Source organism: Myotis nattereri (genome assembly GCF_964212035.1).
Source record: "Myotis nattereri genome assembly, chromosome: 1".
Lineage (NCBI taxonomy): Eukaryota > Metazoa > Chordata > Mammalia > Chiroptera > Vespertilionidae > Myotis > Myotis nattereri.
Window position 1 is genome coordinate 201,149,013 of NC_138075.1, and position 12,616 is coordinate 201,161,628.

The 12,616-nt window shown below is 40.1% G+C and overlaps 1 protein-coding gene across 1 annotated transcript in view; it reads left to right on the forward strand.

The window, feature by feature from the left end:
• The window catches only part of TXK (TXK tyrosine kinase), a 62,737-nt gene that overhangs the window by 17,314 nt on the left and 32,807 nt on the right, over window positions 1-12,616 (forward strand). Inside the window, exons 2-5 of the mRNA XM_081099347.1 lie at window positions 5,498-5,552; window positions 6,752-6,854; window positions 7,590-7,795; window positions 10,821-10,886. Coding sequence (XP_080955473.1) covers window positions 5,498-5,552; window positions 6,752-6,854; window positions 7,590-7,795; window positions 10,821-10,886 — 430 coding nt within the window. The remainder of the gene's footprint in view (window positions 1-5,497; window positions 5,553-6,751; window positions 6,855-7,589; window positions 7,796-10,820; window positions 10,887-12,616) is intronic.

A 12,616-nucleotide genomic window follows, 5' to 3' on the forward strand; every position in this document is an offset into this window, starting at 1 on the left:
AAAACTTGAATGGGTTAAGAGAAAATGGGAGGGGAAGAACTGGGGACAGCAAGTAAAGACTACTCATTTCTAGATTTTACTATAAATGGGGAGCAAAGCTGAAGGAAGAAATAAGGTCAAGAGTGGTTTGTCTGTTTTGTTCTTAATGGGTGAAGTAACAGCATATTTGTGTGCTGATGGGAATGATCCAGTAGAAAAGGAAAAATAGTGATGTGGGAGAGGAAGGGAGTATTTTAAAATTTTTGAATTTGAAAACCTCCACATGTGGCTTTGGCACATTTTGTCACAATCTACACCATACTTTGACCTGCTTCACTCATTTGTGTAACCTACATTTTACTTTGCATCCCCTGGCCTGAATAGATACAGATCTCTATGAGGCTGTAAAACAACACTGAAATAAATTGGTGTGAATATAAATTAAAACCACTCCTGCCAGGGTAGACAGAGACCTCAAGGGCTAATTAGTAGTGTTTGGGGCAGGTTGCTCATGCAGACACTACCAGGTGAAAATTGACAGTCAGAAGCAAATGAAATCCAAACACCTAATAACAAGTAATGTTGTGCAGATTTTTGGGACTTAGTAATTTATTTTATTTTAGCCTCCCGAAATAAACCTTGGGAAATGAGTGGTTTCTGGGTACAGGTAAAGGAAGAGATAAAGCAATTAAATCAGGAATGAGTGGCGAAACAGCAGTGAGAGCAAAGATGTCTTTGCTTGGGCTTGTACTAGAACTCTATTTTTTTTTAGAAATAAGACTTTTACCACTGGACCACCAGTGTGTCCATAGCCCAAAGACTTAGTAACAGTTATATCCAAACCAGAGAAAGGCTAGTAACCAGTACATGAATCTAGGTTTAGAAGGTCAACTTCTGTGAAAGGAAAGGGAACTAATATATACTAATTACTTAGCCTGAATAGCTTTATTCTTCTCCCCGCTATTTTACCCTGGAAAGATGACCTGTAGGGATTAAATGTGGTAGCCAGTCTCCATGCTGGCTTAGTGACCCCAACCTGTTGGTATTCATTCTTCTCCACCCTACACTCTATCCTGGAAAAGAGATCTGTAGGGATTGGTTCAACCTGCTTCCAAGCCTCTGGCTTGTGGTTGGATTACACCCTGGGGGAGCCTTGGAAAGAGGGTATGGTGAGGTTGTCTCAGGTTGGCTGTGTATCTCAACAGAAGATCATTGCTCCTATCAAGCTGGTCTCTGCTCCACTCAACATTCCCTCCCTGTTCTGGTCCTTGTGGACCTAGGGATGATCATAGTTCCACGACTTCTGGACCCATGTTTCTGCGCATCTTCCGTGGTTTCCATACCCTCATCCACACGTTTGTAACCAGTCCCTTTGTAAATAAAACTTTAAACATATTATTTTACTTTTTTAAATTTTTTTATTGATTTATTACACATGTGTCCTTATCCCCACATTACCCCCTCAACAAATTATTTTAAGCATGTCGTGTTTCATATTGGAGCTCTGACTGATACATTAATTGGTATCAGAAGCGGCTCCAGGAAACAGAGTCACAACTGGATTTGGGATGTATTTGGTCATATATTTAGAGGTCCAGGAATAGCCTCATTGCTGGGAGAAATAACTCAATTATAAATTACTTGAATGATCATTGGTGGTAGCCTGGGATAAAGGGAAAAATGTTGGCTGTAAAGAGCTTCTGGCCGAAACCGATTTGGCTCAGTGGATAGAGCGTCGGCCTGCGGACTGAAGGGTCCCAGGTTCGATTCCGGTCAAGGACATGTACCTGGGCTGCGGGCACATCCCCAGTAGGAGATGTGCAGGAGGTAAGTGATTGATGTTTCTCTCTCATCGATGTTTCTGACTCTCTACCTCTCTCCCTTCTTCTCTGTAAAAAATCAATAAAATATATATTTTTAAAAAGAAGAGCTTCTGAAAGTCCCATGTATGAGAATCAGGGCACAAACCCCTGGAGTAAAGGCTTGACCCTGTGCCAATAACTATTTTCAATTTGAAAAGTAGCTCCTGGCTTGATACTGGTGAATACTGAATGCCTGACCATGGATCATGAAATATTTATGTGATGCAAACCACCCATCATGAGCTGAGTTATCTAATTCACTGAACCATAAATCTGGGCATGCACTGCAGTAATCCATCAGAATATGGAAATGGTATATATGAAAATGGGCCCTAGTTGATCCAAGAAAGCTTCATGAACAGGTGACTTATATTCACATGGTACCTGTTTTTTTCTACTTCTCATTTAACTCACACCAGAGGCCTCAAGAAGAATTCCCTATCAGACCTGATTTATAGACAGACCTGCATCCTGAGCCTACGAATGGGAAGACAATAGCCATTGTGCTACAGCCTGATGCAGGGGTACCCTAAGATAGTGCTGGAATAAAATCCTCCCAGAACTTTAAATACATCAGTTTGTTCACTTCATTAGGGCAAGACAGTGTCAGGCATTGCTCTACATTGACTCATGGGCAATGGCAAGAAGTTGGCCTGCTGGTTGGGAACATTGAAAGAACAAGATCAGGAGGTTGGTGCCAAGGAGATCTGGGGGAGAGGAATACATTTGAAACTCTTGCAATGGGGACAGAATGGAAAGATATCTGCAAGATTATCTATTATGTGGAGTTAGCCTTTTCTAAGTTTCATTGGTGCTTGCTCAATGGTTCTCTGAATACTCTAACAGTGTGTCCCACAATTCAGAAGCAGCTGGCTTGACAGGACAGAGGAAGGGTCTGCTAAAGGCTCAATTACTATAACATCTAGGAGACAACATCTTGCAGAGTTGGAGTGGTGTCCTATAAGATGCCATAAATGTCTTAAAACCAGCAGCAAATATGTAGCCAGGATACGTGAGTAAAAATTGGAATGGCCCTCTCACCATTCAACCTAATAACTCATGGGAATATTGTTCTCTTTCCCTCTGACCTTGGGTTTAGTGGATTTGGAGATTTCATTGTGTGAGAAAAGAATTCTTTTCTTAGGGAATATTGGAGGTTGAGACTTCCCTCTGGACATTTTAGATTCCTTGTATTTCTGAATTGGAGTCAGTTTGCTGGTACGAACGTCCTGATTACCAGGAAGAAGTTGGGTTGGTCCATCACAATGAGGGCAAGGAGGAGGATGCTGAGAGGTGGACTGTACTGGCTGTGTTCTGTTTGTGCCCCTCTCCCATGTTCCAGAACTTTAGAGATGATATCTCAACAACCCTATAATAATCATAGGTCTTCTTGATTACCCTCTTACTGTATACCTGACATTGTTCTAGGAACTTTACATGAATTGATTCAATTCATCCTCACAGTAGTCTTACATGCTAAATATCCTATTATTCTGATTTCACAGATAAGGAAATTGCTTAAGTTAAGTAACTTGTACAAACCCACATATCTAGAAATTAGAGGATAACCTCTGCCCTCTAAGACTTCTCAAGGGGGTAGGTATGATTATTTTGTTTTTACATGCAGAAAAACAAAGAGTTAAAAAAGTAAAGGAATTTATCCCAGGTATAGTCAGCCACACAGCTAGGATTCAAATCCACATCTGTTACCCTCTAGGCTAATGCTACTGTCTAATGCACTCTGCTTCCTTCACATACGTCATTTTCAGGTGTGAATAGAGAACGAGCTGACTGTGAAATGCAAATTCTGTGAATATAAAACATCCTTTTGATAAATTCAAAATTTATTTATTTATTTTTAAAAATGCAAATGGTCTAACTCAGTAATTTTCAACCCTTTTCACCTCATGGCACACATAAACAAATTACTAAAATTCTGCGGCACACCAAAAAAATATATTTTGTTGCCAATTTGATAAAAACAAAAAAGATAGAATTTTGATTCATTCACACTTGGACGGATATTGTTGTGTTAGTTGTCCTATTTTTATTAACAATCTAAGGCAAAAGAGGTCAGTGCCTCTAACTAAATAGTCAGGTATTACATGTTTTAAAAATCCTTGCGGCATACCGGCGGAAAATCGCTGACCTAACTTAAATAAAAAAGATTAAGCTTGACAATAAAAGTGTAAGCATATCCCAGATTTACTAAGCTAGCTGATTCTTTCTTGAAACATTTAGCTTATATTTGGACTTAATCCACAGAAAATTTGAAAGCCAAATGTATCTATATATATAAAAGGCTAATATGCAAAGTGTTCCCTTGGGAGTTTGACCAAGAGACCAGAAGTTTGATCACTTGCTGTGATGTGTGCTGACCACCTGGGAGCAGTGTGGAGTGAAGGAAGGCCCTGGCTGGCAACCAGAAGGCCCTGATTGGTCCTGATCGCTGGCTAGGCCTAGGAACCCTGCCTGTTCACAAATTTCATGCCCTGGGCCTCTAGTATATAAATATAAATATAAATATAAATATAAATATAAATATAAATATAAATATAAATATAAATATAAATATAAATACAAATATAAATCAAAGTAAGCATATTAAAATATAATCTATTAAATATAATATATGTATTTGTTATTTTATGTAAATACTAGAGGCCCGGTGCACAAAATTCATGCACTTGGGGGGTCCCTCAGCCCGGCCTATGCCCTCTTGCAGTGTGGGACCCCCTCAGAGGATATTCACCCCAGTGGGGACCCTCACCCCATGGAGGTTTGGCCAGCCTGGGTGAGGGGCTGATGGCTGTTTTCAGGCTGGCCACACCCCCTTTAGGGTTGGGGGTCCCCACTGGGGTGCCTGGCCAGTCTGGGTGAGGGGCTGAGGGCCATTTTCAGGTTGGGCAAGCACCCTGGAGACGTAAGCTCCCAGCCTCTCCTTTTTTTCTTTTTTTTTTATTCTGGGATTTATTTACCTTCTATAATTGAAACTTTGTTGCTTTCAGTGGAGCTCAGAGCCGGGCCGCGGCAGGTGGGGAAGCTTGGCTTCCTCCATCACTGGAGCAAGCAAGCCTCCTGCTCGCTCCAGCTCCGTGGCTGCCGGCCGCCATCTTGGTTGTGTTAATTTGCATATAGTTGCTATGATTGACTGGTGGGCGTGGCTTAAGGTGTAGCAAAAGTATGGTCAATTTGCATGTTTGTCTTTTATTAGTATAGGATATAAAATATAATAAATATTTTTAAGGACATGAGATGACCTAATTCAAAATCACTGTGAGCAGATTCTCGAGGAGAACGTGGTGGAAGTCCATTCTTTTGTGCGTTTGCTAGCTGACATTAGCCCTGACCACGATAAGGTAGAGCGTAGTGGTCATCATTCGCAGACGGAGGAAACTGCACAAACCAGACCTGGCGAGAAGAGCCTGAGAAGGGAAACCACATTGGTCGGGGTGCCAGTAACTTGCTTTCGTGGCAGGTTTTCTCCTTCCGCTCGTGAAGGAGGGCATGGTCGGACTTTGCATACGTTTTATAATAATTCCCATCACCGCTGCGGTGATAGGGGATTTCCTCCTTTGGAATAGCACCCCCAGTCTTATCTATCGGCTATCATGGACCCCTGGCTTTCTAACAGTTGAGAATGTTCTGCTTTTCAGATAATACCATCCAGTCGATTTTCTGTTGTTGCTGTTGCTGTTCCGTGCAGAAGCGGTAAGTCTTGTTTCCGAGGCCAACTACTTGGAAATGAATGCGTTCAGTTTTGAGTCTCCATGTCTCTTTGTATCTGCTGTTGCCTTATCCTGGGAAACTCTTCTCCCGTTTCCCCCCCCCCCCCCTTTTAAATGCCTAGTTATTTAAAGCCATAGGTCAAATGTTAGGCCTTCTGTGACCCTTTCTTAATCCTTTTGGGTTTAATTGCTCCTTCAATTGTCTTTCCAAAGCATGCAATTTGGTTCTTTATTTAATATTTATTTTGTGTATCCTATTTGTATGTCTGTGTTCCACTCTATAATTTTACGGGCAAGAATTCTGTCTTATTCATTTGACTATCTCCACCAAAACTATACTTTGGTGTCTAGCAAATGATTGTATAAGAATAAAATCCAAAGCACCATGGAAACAGTCACAGCTAACATTTAATGGGAGTGTTCCATATGTCAGATTGTGCTAAGAGGTTTGCATTTATTAACTCAAGTAACTCTCAAAGCCACCTATGGATTTTTACAATCTCCATTTCACAGATGAGGAAATTGAGGCTTAGAGAGGTTACATTGCCTACCCGGGGCCACACTATGAAATGGTAGAGCTGGGATTTGAATTCATGTTCTTAATTACTATATCATGTCTACTTATAACAATAGACGCTATCAAATGAGGTAATGCATGTAAAATGAATAACACTGTGCCTGATACAGAGTGTTACATGATCATGTTTATAATTTTATGCCTCTAACATGGACCAGACTTTGTATTGGGCATGTGACATGTTTCCTCAATTTTATTTCATAACAACTCTATGTGCTTTTAGCACCTCTAGTTTCCAGATAAGAAAAATTAAATTCTGAGTATAGTAACTTTCCCAAGGAAATAGTCTTCATAATTAAAAAAGCCTCAGGAAAGAGACCTGGATTTTTGTACTAGTTTTGGGATGATCTAGAGCAGTGGTTCTCAACCTTCCTAATGCCGCGACCCTTTAATACAGTTCCTCATGTTGTGGTGACCCCCAATTTAATTGTTACAAATTGAACATCATTAAAGCATAGTGATTAATCACAAAAACAATATGTAATTATATATGTGTTTTCTGATGGTCTTAGGCGACTCCTGTGAAAGGGTCATTCGACCCCCAGGTTGAGAACTGCTGATCTAGTGTAACATGATTATTTAAAAAATTTTTTTTTTAATGTCAGACAAGTGAGAACACAAATAAGCCTGAGCAATGATGAAGAACTCTCAGAAAAATACATTCAGCCTCGCAGACGGTGCTTCAGTGAATTGAGAAGTAAGAAGCAAGTGAGTATCATCTTGATGGGTGGTAAGGGTGGGGGTCAAGGAAGCTTGCGTTTTTAGGATCTGCTCCTGTAGGTACTGTTTGCTACCATGCCCAGAACCTAGTATCGCGCTTGGCACATAATAAGGGCTTAATAAACATTTAGCAAATGAATTTTCTAGAAGAAATTGAAAGAAGAAGAAAAAAAAAAAAGACCAGTTAACATAGCCTGCTCAGCTATATTTTGGAAGAACTTGAAACTGGACAGTGAATAGGGAAAAAATATATTCTGGCTACTGCCCCTTTGAGGCCAGGATTAGTTTCCAGTCCAGTGTTGGGAGAAACAGTGTTCTTAGGAAGCATGGTAAAGCCAAGCACAAGCTTACAGCACCTGAAAGAAAAGGGCTGCTTTTCTTTTTCCAAGAGAGAAAAAAATCCGTAAGATAAAGTGAAACTATTGGGGAAGAAATCAAGGGAAAAAATACCCAATGTAAAAAACAAAATTAATGCAATGCTGGCAACAGAATGTGTGATCTTGAAAATTTCCAAACGATGAGTGTGTTGCTGGATCCGAAAGTTGTTTTATAGTTGCTCATTTCCTACGTTTATCCCACCCTGGCTTCTGCTCTGGCACAGCTGGATGGGAGAAGGGAGGCAGCAGGCAAAGATGCTCTATGCCTCTTCTTGATTAGTACAGATCATGATCAGTGTAGATTGTTAAAACAGTGGCACGGCTACTCACTGCTTGGTTTTCACAGTCCAACAGGGGCCGTGTGCAACCATCAAAACGCAAGCCGCTGCCTCCCCTCCCGCCCCCCGAGGTTGCTGAAGAGAAGACCCGAGTCATGGCACTCTATGATTTCCTGCCCAGAGAGCCCTGTGACTTAGCATTAAAGAGGGCAGAGGAGTACCTGATCCTGGAGAAGCACGACACTCACTGGTGGAAGGCAAGAGACCGTTGGGGGTAAGATTGGTGGCTCGGTCCTCATCAAATACCTCCTCTTTTATCCCCTACAGACGTCAGAAGCATCAAGAGGGCTGTTTACTGGCTCAGTTTCTCTGGGTTTATAACTTCCTTCTGTGTGAAATTAAACCTGTCCCCCCAGCTCCCCATGCATATGAGGGCATTCTAGCACCATGATTTCAGCAGATTCTCAGAAGTAGATACACCTGGCTTCACATCCCAATGCTGCCAACTTACTATTGTGTCCTTTGGGCAAGTCATTTACCCTGTCTGAGTTTCCATTTCTTTTTTAAAAGATATGTTTTTAAAAATTGATTTTAGAGAGAGAGGAAGGGAGAAGGAGATAGAAACAAGGATTGGTTGCCTCCTGCCTCCCGCATGCCCCCACTGGGGATCGAGCCCACGACCCAGGCATGTGCCCTGAAATTGAACCAGACACCTCTTGGTGCATGGGCCCACACTCAACCACTGAACCACACCAGCAGGACTTCATTCCTTTTTTTTTTTTTGAAATTGAGCTGTAATTGGCATATAACATTCCATTAGTTCCAGGTGTACAACATGATCTATAATAATAAAAGCATAATATGCAAATGAACCGAATGGCCAAACAGCGGAATGACCGTCCAGATGACCTTCCAGACGACCTTCTTGACGAAGCCGGAGCTGCGAGGACCTCTAGTGATGGAATATTTGTATATATTTTAAAACAATCAAGTTTAGTTAACATCTGTCACTGTAGATAGTTACAGAATATTTTTTCTTGTGATGAGAACTTTTAAATATGCAAAACAGTACTATTAACTATAGTCACTATGTTGTACATTACATTCACAGGACATTTATTTTGTCACTGGAAATTATATCTTTTGACCCTCTTCACCAATTGTTCCCACCCCCATGGCACTCCCCCATCTCTGGCAACCACCAAGATGTTCTCTTTGTCTATGAGCTTTCATTTTTAATGTAAAATACCTTTTAGATTCCACCTATAAATGAGGTCATACAGTATTTGTCTTTTCTCTGACTTATTTCATTTAGCGTAATGCCCTAAAGTTCCATCTACATTGTTGCAAATGGTAAGATTTAATTCTTTAGTATGGCCAAATAATAATCCATTCTATCTATCTATCTATCTATCTATCTATCTATCTATCTATCTATCATATCATATTTTCTTTATCCGTTCTTGCATTGATGGATACTTAGGTTGGTTCCATGTCCTGGCTCTTGAAAATAATGCTGCAATGAAAATTGGGGTCCACATTAGTGTTTGTTTTTTTGTTTTTGTTTTTCAAATAAATGCTCAGAAGTGGAATTGCTGGATCACAAGCTAGTTCTATTTTTAATGAGTTTTTATGTCTTTATTTATAAAGTGGGAATAATAATTCCTATAGGTTCCTATTCTGATTTACACTTTCTCTGGGAATTTGACGTGTTTGTTTGTTTTTTCCTGTTAGGCTCGAAGGCAGGAACAGAAACAGGCTCTTCCTTATTTTCATATTTCTACAATGACTAGTTTTGGAAGTAGGTGCTGGATTAAGCAGCAAGGGGAAAAAAGACCCTGGGATGCAAACAGACTTCACTGTGTCAGTTGCAATAGATGGTTAACGCCTGACTGAAGTCCTGGGTAGAGAAGGATTCTGAGAAGTTTCTGGGCTCTCTGGGAGAGAATGCTGGCATTGATTTCTGATCTTTGTCAAGATTTGAAGATTATAAATATATAAATATCAGAAGTATTTATATTTCATGCCCTCTTTCTTTTTTAAAAAATATATTTTATTGATTTTTTACAGAGAGGAAGGGAGAGGGATAGAGAGTTAAAAACATCAATGAGAGAGAAACATCGATCAGCTGCCTCCTGCACACTCCCCACTGGGTATGTGCCTGCAACCAAGGTACATGCCCTTGACCGGAATCGAACCTGGGACCCTTGAGTCCACAGGCTGACGTTCTATCCACTGAGCCAAACCGGTTAGTGCTCATGCCCTCTTTCTTTATATTTTCCTGATTAATTGGCTGTCTTTCCAAATCTTAGTTTAGACTCAACATGTGATAGAGAGATTTCAGTGAGAATAGTTATCAGTGGGTTTAAGACTGTGGAAATAGCGACTCCTGCAGGTGGGCTGTTGGCATGATTCAGACCTAAACAACCAACCAACCAACCAACCAATTAATATTTAACTTTAAAGTTAATAAGTGCATATAGTTCTTTATAATATGAAAACATGATAAATAATGCCAACGTTCTCAAAAATAAGCACCGTTATTCATTTAGTAAATCATTTTCAATGCACTGTCATGCACATATTGAAATATATGGTATTGTTTGCAGATTTGATTGATTTAAACCTTATCACATTTTATACATTGTTCTATTAGTTGCTTTTATTTCCCAATAATATGTCTTGGGGATCTTTTTGTAATTTCAAATGGAATTTGAAGGTGTAGGTGTAGGAAAAGGGAATTCCTCGCCCTGCGGAAGGGCTGGTAAATTGGTGTATCTTCCTTCTAGACAATTTGCTGTGTCTACTGAAAGACGCACATGCTTGGTGTCCCAGCAATTTCCCTGCTTAGTGTCTGTCTTAGAGAAATGCCCCTCCTTGTGCAAAAAAGGCACATTCAAGTATTTCTTCATCACGTTGCTGTAATAGGGACGTGGCTAAACTAGAATGTCTACTCTATCGAATGCTCTGCAGCAAACAATATCTTTGTAATTGTGCTGCTGTTAACCTGGTCACTATGACATCCCAGTGGTCATGTAAATGCCCCTTTTTCTCTCTAAAAAGATTCTGGTGTCATAAGACACCTTTAAACTACTCACATGATAAGTCAGAATCTTACTATTTATTATTTTGAGATTCTAGTTAAATGTGGAAGTGAAAAACCTGTTTTCCTCTTTTAACAACTTCATCAATAAAATGAATTTGACTTCCCCTACAGCCTTGACATTTATAAGAATTGTTGCCATTATAATGCTAGAAACTTGGCAAAATTTTTATTTTTGTTTTGTCTTTTGTTATAGGAATGAAGGCTTTATTCCAAGCAATTACGTGGCTGAAAACAAACTAACCAATTTAGAAATTTATGAGTAAGTGTCTTCCAAAATACGCTCTATGGTTAATCTATGAAAATCAGCTACGTTTTGTCAGGTTATAAGCTCAAATACTGTTTTCGGTCTGAAAAAGGAAAAGAAAGTCACGCGTTCGGCAGCTCTGGTTCAAGAGGTCTTTGATCCTTATAATGGTTGATTCAGAAACTTCTTTTTCTTAAAGTTATTTTTGTTTCGGTTTGGGTAGCCATTCTTTTTTGTTTTGGCAGTGACAGCATGAAACCAAACACTCGTCTTGCACTTGTTTTACTATGTGTCCTAAATAGAAAATTATTTTTAAAAGGACATTACATTTTCAATGAGTGGCAAATTGGACTGAATTTATAGACATGTTACTATATTTTGGCTCCTGTTTTGAAATGTTTTAGGAATAGTTGCAGATGAGGACGAGGCCAGTATAGTTTGGAAGAATTCTTGGCATGTTTGCTGGAGTCCTGCCTAGAAATCTATTTTTTGTTATATGGATCTGGAAGATAGAGGAGATCTTAGCCATCACTTGTTTAGTCCCCCATTCTGCAGATCAGAAACTACGGTTGAGAGATTAATTTATACGTAGAGACTAGCCGAGCTGGGAGTAGTCCTACTCTTTTATAACTTCAGCATCAACTTGAGCTCTTGAGTGCCCTCCCCCCACTTATGTACTTGTTTTGCAATTAACATATGCTTCCAGCAGGTGGCAGTAGGTAATGCGCGGAGGCATTAGGCCCGTGCTTCTCTGAGAACCAGTGAGCAAATACAAATTGAATGAGAGAACCCCCTTGGTCCGCCTTGCTACTAATTTAAGTCACCTAGAGGCCAGACTCAGCATATCCCTTCCCTAAAACAAATCCAATTTTTAAAGAATTGGTGAGTAACGTACACTTTATTGGAGGGGAGAAACAGGTGACGGATGACCACGGGATAAATTACACATCAACGTAACCTTACCAGACTTCTCTATTAGCCATGTCTCAAGCTAGATCTCTCTCCCAAGCCACTCTCCTTGGCCCCATTAGAGGGTCTCTTCTCTCTTCTCCTTTCCTTCACTCCCCTCTCTTGACCTGCGTCATTTAGCTCTGCTCTGAAATTCCAGTCCCCACTCAGTCGAACAAAGCCCTTCATGGCTGAACCCACCTTCCCTGGAAAACATTTCCACAACTGTCTACAGTTACTCAAGGATGGCCCATAGGGGTGTCACCACTTTCTCCACTAAAGCTGACCAACACAAACAGGTCTCTCTCTCTCTCTCTCTCTCTCTCTCTCTCTCTCTCTCTCTCTCTCTCTCTCTCTGTTTTTGTGTACCCTCTTTGCTTTTTTCTCTTTAATATATATTTTTTTCAATTACAGTTGATACACATTGTTATATTAGTTTCTGGTGTACAACCCAGTGAGTAGACATTTATATAACTTACAAAGTGTTCACCCTGATAAATCTAGTACCCATCCGACACGACACATAGTTATTACAATATTATGGACTATATTCCCTATGCTGTACTTTACATTCCCATGACTATTTCGTAGCTGCCAGTTTGTATTTCTTCATCCCTTTACCTTTTTCGCCCATCCTCCCAATCACCCTCCCATCTGGCAAATATCAAATTGTTCTCTGTATCTGTGAGTCACAAACAGGTCTCTTTGAAAGCCAGGTCAGGGAAATTTTGTTTGGAAATCTCCTGCTAAGAAAAAAAAAAAAGGCTTTTTAAAAAATCAATCTATCTATGTCTGTC